Source organism: Phycomyces blakesleeanus (assembly GCF_001638985.1).
Source record: "Phycomyces blakesleeanus NRRL 1555(-) unplaced genomic scaffold PHYBLscaffold_51, whole genome shotgun sequence".
In the NCBI taxonomy this organism is placed as follows: domain Eukaryota; kingdom Fungi; phylum Mucoromycota; class Mucoromycetes; order Mucorales; family Phycomycetaceae; genus Phycomyces; species Phycomyces blakesleeanus.
The window spans coordinates 23,117-35,749 of NW_017265177.1; the positions used below are offsets into that span (position 1 = coordinate 23,117).

Here is a 12,633-nt window from a genome sequence, read left to right on the forward strand (position 1 = left end):
TGTAAACGCAAAATCAGTGAGATGAAGTGGACAGGAATTCTAACAATCGTGTCTATAATGGCACTACAGCCATGCTCGGCTGGTTTCTGGGATCCTGTTCCACTTGACAGCACCCCAAAAACGCCCGCACCTCCCGCTAGACTCGACTACAAACTCTCATTCAAAGATCCTTTTTACTACAATGGCTCAATTCCTTTCTGGAAAGCAAGCGATAGTGAGTTTGTAATTTGGAATGCATAATATATACACAATAAAGTCTCATTCAATAACCTCGCCATAGATGTCATCAAATCCGATGATTTTCTTCGCTTGGCTCCTTCAGTACCTAACACCAGGGGCTGGGTGTGGTCTGAACGTCCAAACCCATATCCTGAATGGGAAGCAGAATTAGTCTTTCGCGTAACTGGTACTCAGATTCACGGTGGAAGAGGCTTGGCTTTTTGGTACACTAAAGACTCTATGGAGGATGGCCCTGTATTTGGTTCCAAGGATAAGTGGGATGGGCTGAGTATCTGGCTTGATTCTGCTAACCCAAAGGTAATAGAGAATACAGGGGGGGGGGGGGTGCACATTAATAAAGAGAGAAAAAAGAGGGACGAGAATATATCTATATATACAAATGCAAATAGTAAAAGGGGTTATATATTTTAAGGATCAAGTATTGAATGGATCTTTATAGACACACACACCAACTACTATGGTTTTATTGAATGATGGCACAGTTGCGATGGCCTCTGGAGGGGTTGATCCTACAAAGCATATGTTGGGTTCCTGCTCTATAAATTATCGTAATACTCCTGGCCCGGCATTTCTTCGAGTTACCTACAAAGACAAGACATTAACGGTAAGTCAGGCTATTTAATCAATACAAAACAGGTTTTCAATGGACTGATTGTATCTTTTTTTTTTAAAAAAAAAAAAGGTTTCTATCGATTCATTGGGTAACGGCCAAGACTTCCGCCTCTGTTTACAAAAGTCAGGCATCAAACTTCCTACTGATTATTACTTTGGTGTTTCGGTAAGATTACTTATAATATGTACACAATATGTGAGTGCAGATGGAATTCAATATTTACGCGCCTTGTATTTTATTCTACTCTATAATTATTATTCGTTTCGGTTTTTGCGGACTCATGCTTAGGCTGCTTCACATTCACCTGCTGGTAGGAAATAAATATGGGGCAAGAAGCTATGTACTTAATAGATATATAGATGACCATGATGTTATTTCCTTTGAGCTCAAACAGCTCAACCCACCCGCAAAGACGCAGGTAACATCAAAACCACGTCGTAGTTTGATGACTATTTATTTTTAAAAAAGAAAGTGTTTGCTTATCGCGTGAATTAGACTTTAAAGCGGCCGATGGAGGACGCCAAAATCAAACAGGGAGAGGAGTTTAAAGAGATTGACAAGGAGCAAAAAAAGGTAATTTGATCCCAATATATATATGATCAATGCGTGTCTAACTGCCAGCACAACAACAAAACGCACGAATTGTAGAAAATAGAAGCTGCTGAATTTCATATCAAGCAAATGAAATCAGCTGCGGAAGGAGATGAAGTCAAAGGGGAAACTACAGCCACTCTCGCCGCAATCTTTGACACTCAGCGTAGAACAATGGAAAACTTGGTACTTGTCCAAATGCAAATTGAAGCTTTGGGCGCACCTACACCCGAAATGTTGATCAAAGGCCAGGTTCCTCCAAAAGACACCACAGAGTCATTAAAAGACAGCAAGAATAATGTGGATAACAGTGCGGTTTTGTAAGAACAAACGACAGAAAAGATATTGATTTGATATTTTTTGGCTAACTATTAAATTAATAGAGACGAGATTAAACGTGTGGCAAGTGAAATTCAAAAGGAATCTGAAAAGAACATTGCTCGCATTGAAGCCATTTCCCAAGAACACGAGCGTAAATTCAAGAGTGTTACTGACTCTTTATCAGGGCTCGAACGTGTCCTGCAGTCCCTAGATGTAATTATATTTGAATCATTGAATTATTTTTTGGGATAGAGGGGTTTTTTTTACGCGCTAACATTTCTGTGTACAATAGAGCCGTATGATTGTTCAAGTAAACACCATGCAAACAAAGATGAGTGAGATGACTAGAGAGTCTGCAGAGACAAAGGGAACAATGTCTAGTATTGGAAAGTACATTGTCTACGCTCTGCTTATTCAGGGTTTCCTGGGAGTGGGGGTGTACTTTTATTGGAAGTTACGTGTCGAAAGAAACGAAAAGAAGTTCCTTTAAATAGCAAGTAAAATGAACCCAATTATTACGTAAAATACAAACACTGTTCTTTTTTTTATTACCACTGTAAGAATGAAAAATAAAAAATAAAAATAAAACAATAAACCCGCACACAGGGTCAAGAAAGCATTTCTTTTTAAATATCAAGAGGAAGACACCTGTCAAAATAGCGTATTGTCGGGAACACATTATCTACCCATCCACTTTATTTATTTATTTTATTTATAAAGGATTAAAAATCTATTATTGTCACGTGATGTTGAAAAGGGTAAACATACTTTGCAGAAATATCTTGTAAACTCACCTCCCTCCCCCCTCTTAAACCACGCTATGTCTTTGCCGCTTGGAAATACCCTGTCCAAAGTAAACAACAAGAATTTGGTTGAATATTCAACAAAAAACCCACTCTGAACTCCAACATTCACACTTTATTTTTGTAAATTGCCCGGCTGTTTTTAGGTGTCGGTTGCTCGATCACCTCTCAGACTTGCTAGTCTTGTCAAGGCACCTTCCGCTCGGCTTGTCCAGCATGTCGTAAGTTTACTGAATTACACGGAGATCATTTTGGAATTGGAATTGAACCGAGTTCGAAAATATCTAGCAACGTCCCTTAGCACTGGCTATGTACTCAACCGAAGTCAGAGCCAGCGAAACCACTCCCCCAAAAAAATATTCTGAAACTACCAAGAAAATTGTTTACGGCTTGGCTAAGGTTATGGGTTATTACTCTGAGGGATCGACCGCTATCAAATCAAGTCACGAATTGTACAACTTGTGTGCTAGACAGATGGAGTTGAACAAGGACTTCTTTGTCACCTGTGAGTGTTATATATTGCACAATATGATTGACTAAAACAAAAAATTAATGATGTTCTTTACGGATCGTTTAGCTTGTAATTTGCCTGATAACTTTCAGACCTGGTTCTCTGTCACCCAATTGCATGTGTGGATGCTCATGGTACGTCTTAGAGCGGAGGGAAATGGTAAGCTGTATACCCAAGAGCTAGTCAATCGTTTCTTCGATGATGCCGAGGATAAAATCAGAGAATACGGTGTAAGTGATACTATATTATGATTATTATTATACGTGTGTGTGTGTAAAAAAAATGGCAACTGGGTTATTGACTAGGCATGTTCTTTGATTTTTTTTTAAAAAAAAATGTATGTATGTATACACAATACAGATCTCCCAACAGCGTGTGATTAAGAGTTACATCAAAGATTTGCTGGCCCAGTTCCATGGAGGTGTTGTAGCTTATGATGAAGGCATGTGCAAGGATGATCCTGTATTGGCTGCTGCATTGTGGAGGTAAAAGACATGTGTAATTTAATATACAAAACATTTTATTAACTGTACTGATTGTTTTTTGTTTAATGATCTAGAAACTTATTTGCTCCCTCAGCTAACAATGCGGCTGATTTGGCCAATATGGTCAAATATATCCGTAGAGAACTCAAAGCTCTTGAAGAAATTGATGGCGAAAAGCTGAATGCTGGTATTGCTGCATTTGGAAAACCTGAGGTTGTAGTTTAGAATCTCTAATCCCCTACACCAACACCTACACCAACATCAATACAACAACACAATACCGACATCGACATCGACGCCGACAGCAACACACTAACACACCAACACAACACACAACAAACAATTCATATATATACTTCTCTCTCTCTCTCTTTGAACCGAAACCAAAACCTTCAGTTCATTTTTGTTTGTTGCTACTCCACAAGACAATATCCATTTTATTTCTGTTCTTGTTTTCGTTTTCGTACACATCGCCCCAAATCCTTTTCTTCTTTTCACATACAACTGAATTCACCTCACAAATACACCCAAAAAAATGATACAATAAATTAAATATAGACAATAAAACACGCCTTTGTCATAGAATCCTAATCCAAACTTCATTTTTCACCAAGGGAATTATTCTGAAGAAAAGGAAAGCAATCTAAAGAGTGAGAAAGAGGCATGTATTCCCCCCTCTTACATTCTACTTTGGCTCTATTTACAAAAATAAAAATACGGAAAACCGGAATTTTACATCACATACGCACACAATAACAAGCTATCCATGCTCCACTTGTCTTTTGCTTTTCTTTCTTTTCGATGGAGGGTTTTTTTTTGCTTTCTTCCTTTTTACTGAGACTTGTCAGGTCGGGCAATCGAAGTCTCCAGTTTGTCCCCCAACTTGATGAAAGTATGGCGCAGAACACGGGAGTCAACCAAAAGCTTCTTGCCGAGGTCCTGAACAATCAAAGGATTGGCATCGAAATGCATAACCCAATACCTTTTTTTTCAAGATGAAGAAAGAGTCATATCAGTTCCATGCTTGAATTATTGATGTTGCCTTTGTCTATCTGCAGCTTGCGTTCATTCTTTCTTTCTCTGTCTCTGTTTCGTATGTATGCTGCTATTTTACGTACTGTCCTTCGTTGAAGTAAGCTTGATGTCTCTTGATGCGATGAGGAATCTTCATCTCCCCCCAGTTATCGAATCCGCGAACAACACCACCGCGCTGCAAGACTTGACTTGCAGAGGTCTTGATGAGATCCTTCAGGTTGCTCTTTTTAAATTTTATCGATATTAAAAAAAGGGAGGTATTACACAAGGAAAATTAGAATGATATTTGTTATTGTGTTTAATTGCATTTGCTGGGTCAATTACCTCTACAAGGTGAGCCCGTGCTATGCAGACAAGTTCGTAGAATGGCATGGTTAAGTCTATGACGAGGGCAGCTTGCAAGCGGGATCTGTGTAGATCACCAAAACAAACGAGTACGTCACAATCCAGGTCCTCCGGTGACTGCTGTCAAGAGATAAAGATAGAGCGGCATGGAGATGTAAAACGGCAAGCCTAGAAAGTTATATCGCTTCCTTTATGACCACTATTATTATAATTATTGCGTTAAATTTTATTTTTGTTTTTGTTTTTCTGAGAAAAAATACTTGCTTAAATCCCAAGGTATTATCTAGTCTAGTCTAGTGAATTAAAGATAAAACATTTATACGTATTATGTACTGCAGACTAAATTTAACCTTTTGGACAAAACTAGCAAGTGTTTTCATATATATATACATATATAATCAATTAAAAAGACACAATTCTCTTGGCAGTTTCTGTGTGATTGTGTAGCTACAATATTTTGTTTTGTCCTTTTCAAACTTCAGCATCTCTTTATACTTTATATTTTATACTTTTGTTGTTTCACAAAGTAAAGCATTGCCTTTAATATGCAAATGAAAATTAACAGGATTAGAAAACACTCTCTAGTCATAAGTTGCTTATAAAGAAAGAAGCAATATCCAACAAGACTTGGAGCGAGTTCTGTTTGCCTATTAAAAATAATGTATAAAGAAAAGTATGATAGAAATAGTACCTGGGCAATGGTCTAAAAGTGATGTCACTAAAGCCATGAACATAGCAAATATCACACTACAGGGAAAACTATGGGTCTAGGGAGGTATATTTTTGCCTTTTGAACTACAATAGTAAAGAGATATGAAATTTCTGGCTATTTTTATCTAATAAGATTTCAAAGTATCTTATTATTATTATTATTAGCACGCTGTCAAATGATCAAATATGAAGCCTACAGTTTGGAGAAAGAAAGAAAAATCACATGTAATTTTTTCTTCTTTTTTAAGAAAAGAAAAAAAGCTCAAAAGCAAATCAAAGGCTTTATTGGAGAATAGATGATAATTATTAGTATATGCTTACCACAAGTTAGTAGCAAAATCGGATTATATCAAAGAATCCCGAAAACTGTGCAATCCGACGTTCCCTAAAGAGCACCGCAAGATGTCTGAAGCATGATCTTCTTATAGGTCACCGACTTCCTGAATCTTAGCGCAGATTAAACGTTGTTTTGCACTTATATCCTTTATTCATGATTGATTGAGGTGATGCCCTTGATTAACCTTGTGCTAGGAGTGCCATATTTCTGCAAGCTATTCCTTTATGAATAAAACAATAAAAATGAAATAAAACCAAAAGTATCAATGAATTAGACATGTTTGAGTCGGCGCTGATAGAAAATAAAAGTTAAAAAATAATAGGCACTAAACTTTGGCTTTTTGTCTTACAAGGATAATAAAAATGCCGATAAATGGATTGTGAGAATAAGAAAATATATGTATATGTTTTTGATAGACAACAATTGGGTCAATTGATAAAGATAATGCTTGTTATTCAATAGACTTTTAGGCAGACATTGGATACCAACAAAAGCAATGCACTGAAGTTTTATATGCAAATTAAAGATTATATCTTGTATTCTTGTGAACCATGCTTTTTGGTAATTAAGAAAAGGCCAAGAAAGATATCGTCTATCTATCTATCTATCTATCTATTTAAATATCTTTCCATTGGGCTTGCTTGTATTCAATGCTACTATAGTTAAAGTGTAAAATTGAAATTGATCGATATTAATACAACTTGTGTATATATTCGTTTTGAAACGCTTAAATCGTTTCTATGCGTTTCACAGTCACTCGTGCGCGCTGTTCAAAAGTAGCTCAATTTTTTTTCTCTTTTATTGCATCTCAGTCTTGTGCTCTCTCTTTTTTTTAAATATATATATATATAGGCACAATGTAATTATTTATATATAAATAAATAAATAATAAATTATACTTGGTCTCGCATAGTGTATTATTGACTAGTGTCCCGAAAGTACCTTATTTTCAAACTATCAGTTTATCTCCACTTCTTTTCCTCTTCTTACCTCTTCTTCTTTTGCTTTGATCATTCTACTCAATTTCATCATGGAATCTTCTTACAAAGAAAGGTACAAGCACCTGAAATTTATGTACCTTTCTTTACGTCTTTTTGAGTTGAAATGATCTATTCGGCTCATTCACTTGCTTTATATGCACTTTGGGTTTTCAAATAATATTCTCGCATTAGAATGTCGATATCAATAGCCGCTAATCAATACCGTATTATATATATATATATATATATTATCTATTTTCAACTGTTCAGATTAAAATACTTTCAACGGACTTTGAGTGTCGAGCCAGAGTCAGAAGATGAAGAAGCATGGACACCAGTCATTGACATGAAGGCATTCCAAGAAGCTTGTCTTTATGGTAATAACAATACTTTGAAAAATACAACATAGCACAAAAGAATTATAGTGCTTTAGATTTCATTAGATTTGTTTTTATATCTATCTACCTATCTACAGAATTCATCGTCTTGTTTTCATTCATTTAATTGGCTATTGTTTGGGGGTAGGTATTCCTGATGAGGTTGGAGTACGACCTATTGCCTGGAAAGTACTTTTAGGCTACCTTCCACCCGATAAACGCATGTGGCAAAGTACTCTTTCTAATCAGAGACTATGCTACTATGTAAGTTTGGTTTTATTTTATTTTTGTGTTGTGTTGTGTTTCTATACCATTTGTATCATTAGTATTAATTATTAGCCCTATATATATAAAAAGTATATGTATACATGTATGCACATCTTTGTTATTATGACCTAGCATACTAAAGTCATAGTTTGATACCTAGAACCTGGTAAGAGATCTTTTGGAAGAACCAGGTGGAGAACCTCCCTCAAGAGACCATGTAAGGAAAAAAAATCTTTTTCGAAATAAAATCAATTGTACCCTACAAATTCCCCTCACTTTTGAACCAGCATTTGTACCATTGCATTGTTTGTCCTGCATTTCTTGATCCTTATTATTTATTTATCTGTTTATTTGTGTATATGTGCACTTTGCAGCCACTCTGTGGAGATCCTTCTTCAAAATGGGCTACCTATTTCCACGACAACACCTTTTTGGACCAAATCGACAAGGATATTCGACGCACCCTGCCAGACTTTGCGTTTTTTCAACTCCATGTCCCTCAAAACCCACAGAATCCCTTATCAGCCCCGCCGCGTCCCGAGAAAGAAGACGATTTTCAAAAGACAGAGTTAGAGATAGGAGATCTTTTGGGGCCTGACCGTCCCATGTCTGCCCATCGTTTTTCTTTTGGATTAATGGGACGTCCACGCTCATCTTCAGCTGCCTCTAAAAAGTCGCCAAAGACGACGACAGTTGATACCAGAGCTCGTTCTAATTCCAAGAGCTCCCTTCGATCCTTCTCTTCAAGTAACTTTGGAGACATGAATGCCGACAAACTCTCAGCTCCTCGTAGTATTGTCAGGAAATTGTCATCAGCCTTCAAGTCAGGCTCAAACCAAATGACCCAAAAATCAAAGAAACTCGAACCACCCCCAAAACCTACTCTATGTCCATATATCACAAACCGTCGTACATTGTTCAAACGTGTCGTTCATCTGAACAACGAATTCGGTATACAGGACCACTCCGAGACAGTGAAACAAATGACACTCATTGGCGATATTTACACACCTGACTTCCACTGGGAAGCTATCGAACGTCTTTTATTCATTTATGCCAAACTTAATCCAGGTGTTGGCTATGTTCAAGGCATGAATGAACTCTTGGCTCCCATTTATTACGTCTTTTCCAAAGATCCCAATATAGACGAACAAGCCCATGCAGAAGCAGATGCTTTCTTTGTGTTTACGAATCTTATGTCCGACGTTCGCGATCATTTTGTTCGCTCACTCGATCATGATAGCAACACTGGAATTAATGCAACCATGATGCGCATGAGCCAACGCTTCAAGTGGGTTGACCAAGCTCTCTGGAGAGACTTGAACAGAAAAGATGTAAAGGAGCAATATTATGCATTCCGTTGGATCACTGTTTTGTGCTCACAGGAGTGGGACCTACCCGACGTTATCCGTTTGTGGGACTCTATCCTTGCTGATCGTAATCGACAAGATAGCAATCTAGATGACTCTAGATTTGAATTTCTGTTAGATTTTTCAGTTGCTATGCTCACGTAAGTTTGTCAACAAAAGATATATATATTTAAACTATATATTTCTTGGGAATTATTATCCAAGATTTTTTTAAAAAAAAATGAGGTTGTGGAATGCTCATCAAAAAGAGCTACAGGTGCGTAAGACAGGAGCTTCTTCAAGGAGACTTTGGAGATAATGTGCGATTGTTGCAGGCAAGCGTTATAGAATATATATATATATATATATATATATATATTTGTAGATATACTGCTTGATACAATGTGAACGAAGGAGAGTGGATTGCCTAATATTTGTATGTATCTTTTCTTTTTTGGCTCTATTAGAATTATCCACTTGATGATATACAGGTCGTGCTCAAGACTGCTTATTCGATACGTGATATGCGTCTGCAAGCCATAGCTAATGGACAAGTTGTACCAGGTGTAAATGAACAGCGAGGAAGTGGATTCTTTAGTAGTGATTGGAGTGACACTTCCTCAATCTCATCAAACAGCTCCGGAAATCGCCTCCAGCGGCTACGAGATTCAACTGGTATTGCACGTGCTAGTTTTGAGTCATTTAGACGTGATTCTAAGGAATCTATCGATGAGCTGTTCAAGAAGGGCATGGCCATTACTCGTGAAAATCCCACTGATATCTGGAAACGTGCAAGCACTGGAGATGTCACACGTTCACTCTCTCAACGGCTGAAATTCAACGGACTTGCTTCTAAAGTCAAGCGCTCAGGGTCTGTTAACACTACTAAATCTGCTAACTACAGCAGCCCTGACCTCAAACAAGCCGGTCTGGCCAATGAATTTGATGCATCAACTTCAAATCGCCTTGGTCGAAAGAGTGCCGATCGTCTCAGTTGGTTGCGAAATCCCGATCGCGCTACTTCCCCTTCTCCTCCTCCATTACCTACGTACACTCCTCCAGCAAGATCCAGTTCACTCCTCAATCGTTTTTCTCAGATAATGGTTAGTAACACTTCTATCCCCCCTTATGAGCATAATTCGGACGATCAAGGCCGGAGGCAGGAATACGAACGGCCCCAATCTGCTACATCATCCCACAGTGCAAATGAGACTGAAGATGAAAAACGTATTTTTGCGAAAGCTGTATCAGTACGAGATGAGATTCTTGGCAGAAACTCGCAGCAATCTTACCAAGGATTTGTTTAAAACAAATCTCCAAAAAAAGCCATAGTTTGTTGTATATGTGTAATTTGTAATTTTTTTCTCCCCTTTCTTTAGTGTATTATGATATATAAAGAAACGCCACCACTGTTCATATATATTACTATTTAACAGAGTCTTCTACTTCCCCCTTGTATTCTGCCTTACTTTTCTTTCTCTCTTTATGGAAGGCACTGATAGAAGCAGAATACTTAAGTATATAATAATAATCATAATAATAAAAATAAAAATAATAAAATAATGTCTTTTCTATAATAACAGTACCACTATATTTACCACTATAAATTGGCATGTAGAATTAATCAATGTGTCATATATATAATCATATACCTGTATTCGCGGGCTTAAAACAGTTGTTGCAGAACAAAATAAAGTTACAGCTGAGATAGCTGCTTATAATACTGAGTACTTGATAAACCTAGTTCCTGCTGAATCTTCTCTAGCTTGCCCATCACTGTTAGAAAGGCTAATAGATGAATAAAATATGGTGAATACAGGCATAAAGCCGAATTATATGCTCTATACTGCTCAGTATTAAGCTAGCTTTTTCCAACATAATGATTAAAAGAGTGTATGAGTGCGTCAGCTTTAATGAGGTAGCCGAGTTTTTACATTGAACTGGTATAGAGAGAGATAAATCATTATAACGTGTGTCATAATGCCATGTTTTTGAGGATTATGAAAAAAAAATAGTAGGTTGTAAGTGCATTTTAACCGAAGAGAAAAAAAAACAGCTGTTATAAACACATTAATATTAACCTATCTACTACTGTTACCTGATTTACTACAACCTTAGTACAATGTTTATATAGAATTCTTTCTCTGTCACAATATCAATTACAATAGTGACAAAAAAAACTTGAAAGATATGTAAGCTATGGAATTATGACAGATCACTCCATCAGATCCTAAAAAATGTTTATGAAAACCTGCAGTATGGAAAATAGAAAAATCTCTTTTCCATAAACGACAGTCAAACTGTAACAAAAGCATGTTCTTTAAACAATTTTGGTTTGTGCATCTAGAATAATTTACATTAGTATCAATAACAAAGAAAGCAGATCTGGTTGGAACAGTGCCTTAGAAAACAATATCATATTATAATTGGTACCTAAGTGTGGTAACATATGGGGAGAAATGCGAGGAGTTGCTTAACATTTTTCGAGAATCGGTGCATTACTTCCCCAAAAGCTGCAAGGTAAATAAATTACATCTCCTTCTGGATTCAGACCTGATCTGGTTCCAGGTATATGCTAAAAATATAATAATCAGATATCATATCCGTTCATTTTAACCATTTATTACTTGCAAATGCGAAAATGCCTACGATAATTGGCAGAAAGAGAGAAGGTTTTACTCCAGAATAATATAAATTCTGATCACAAATTAGCTATGAGTTAGGCTAATCTAAAGCAGGAGGAGTACCTATTGTCACTTTCTATTGAGAGATATATTAGTAAATACTAATATATCTCAGCTACTATTGTATGTTAATTAGACTCATTATATTGTGTTTAAACAAGCTATATTACTCAATCCCTTCATACAAATTTTAACACATTTTTTCAACTCAATAGAATGCAAAGTGCTAGGTATAAAGTATATAATAGTAATATTCTTTAGATGTTTCCACCAGTATTTTGTCGTTGTTAACACAATCTTTTCTTTCAATTAATCATATATAATATTTTTATTAAAGTTCATTATATGTGCTTTGTAATATCTGATAAATTATCTCCAATGAATATAATAAGTATTTTGACTTTATGGATTACGAGAAGCGCTTGTTCTCTGAGAGTTTCATAGAAATAAAAGTAATCGACTGATTGAGATACATGTAACCTTGCATAATTACGATGATTATATATACACTTACAAATCGTTAAGGACAGATATCAATAGATTCATATTTCAATAGTTAATCCCTAAAATCTATGTATTTATATGCTATCGAGCTTTATCAAGCACGGGGATATTAAGATTACTTATTATATTGCTACTGCTTATTTATGAAAGAGGACCATAGCTGATTGTATACATATTTGGTCTATTTGCTTAAACTATCCGTTTGTTAATGGCTGGTTGTCACAAATGTAGCCTAAAGTGTAACTAGTAGCCTGGTGTGCTATTAATTCTGGAGGTGTGGTTCTGGCAGATACATTAGTAAAAATGATATCTACGCTGGATCATATAGTTTGTATTATGAAGAGCGGAATATAGTACATATATTTAATAATGAAGAAAACTTGGGGTGGTTTGCGGGGCGACTATTCAATTTAATAGAATAAATTAAAAACTTGCTAGATAGATGATGGTATAATGTGAGAATATTTATATTTTTCTATT

The 12,633-nt window shown here is 36.2% G+C and overlaps 5 protein-coding genes across 5 annotated transcripts; all 5 read left to right on the top strand.

The window, feature by feature from the left end:
* Positions 1 to 4: 4 nt before the first annotated feature.
* Positions 5 to 2,383, top strand: PHYBLDRAFT_160889 (hypothetical protein). Its single transcript, XM_018434288.1, has 10 exons — positions 5 to 214; positions 281 to 537; positions 680 to 844; positions 923 to 1,018; positions 1,142 to 1,163; positions 1,213 to 1,271; positions 1,349 to 1,426; positions 1,502 to 1,764; positions 1,828 to 1,978; positions 2,058 to 2,383. Exons 1-10 carry the CDS (start codon positions 58 to 60, stop codon positions 2,253 to 2,255), a joined length of 1,446 nt encoding a protein of 481 aa, XP_018283194.1. The 5' UTR covers positions 5 to 57; the 3' UTR covers positions 2,256 to 2,383.
* A 202-nt stretch (positions 2,384 to 2,585) lies between these two features.
* Positions 2,586 to 4,937, top strand: PHYBLDRAFT_189624 (hypothetical protein; the record flags this gene model as incomplete). The annotated part of the gene is made up of 8 exons (XM_018439690.1): positions 2,586 to 2,618; positions 2,715 to 2,789; positions 2,857 to 3,073; positions 3,146 to 3,309; positions 3,440 to 3,564; positions 3,639 to 4,546; positions 4,683 to 4,822; positions 4,924 to 4,937. 6 exons carry the CDS (start codon positions 2,586 to 2,588, stop codon positions 3,787 to 3,789), a joined length of 765 nt encoding a protein of 254 aa, XP_018283195.1. The 3' UTR covers positions 3,790 to 4,546; positions 4,683 to 4,822; positions 4,924 to 4,937.
* Positions 4,938 to 7,022: 2,085 nt separating this feature from the next.
* On the top strand, positions 7,023 to 9,130 carry PHYBLDRAFT_153752 (hypothetical protein; the record flags this gene model as incomplete). Its single annotated transcript, XM_018433241.1, has 5 exons — positions 7,023 to 7,045; positions 7,243 to 7,349; positions 7,498 to 7,613; positions 7,777 to 7,833; positions 7,991 to 9,130. The coding sequence occupies 5 exons, from the start codon at positions 7,023 to 7,025 to the stop codon at positions 9,128 to 9,130; spliced, it is 1,443 nt and encodes a 480-aa protein (XP_018283196.1).
* Positions 9,131 to 9,206: 76 nt separating this feature from the next.
* PHYBLDRAFT_153753 (hypothetical protein) lies at positions 9,207 to 10,272 on the top strand (the record flags this gene model as incomplete). Its single annotated transcript, XM_018433242.1, has 2 exons — positions 9,207 to 9,242; positions 9,433 to 10,272. 2 exons carry the CDS (start codon positions 9,207 to 9,209, stop codon positions 10,270 to 10,272), a joined length of 876 nt encoding a protein of 291 aa, XP_018283197.1.
* A 572-nt stretch (positions 10,273 to 10,844) lies between these two features.
* Positions 10,845 to 12,093, top strand: PHYBLDRAFT_69084 (hypothetical protein; the record flags this gene model as incomplete). Its single annotated transcript, XM_018442052.1, has 5 exons — positions 10,845 to 10,883; positions 11,084 to 11,157; positions 11,404 to 11,485; positions 11,786 to 11,879; positions 11,987 to 12,093. 5 exons carry the CDS (start codon positions 10,845 to 10,847, stop codon positions 12,091 to 12,093), a joined length of 396 nt encoding a protein of 131 aa, XP_018283198.1.
* Positions 12,094 to 12,633: the final 540 nt, after the last annotated feature.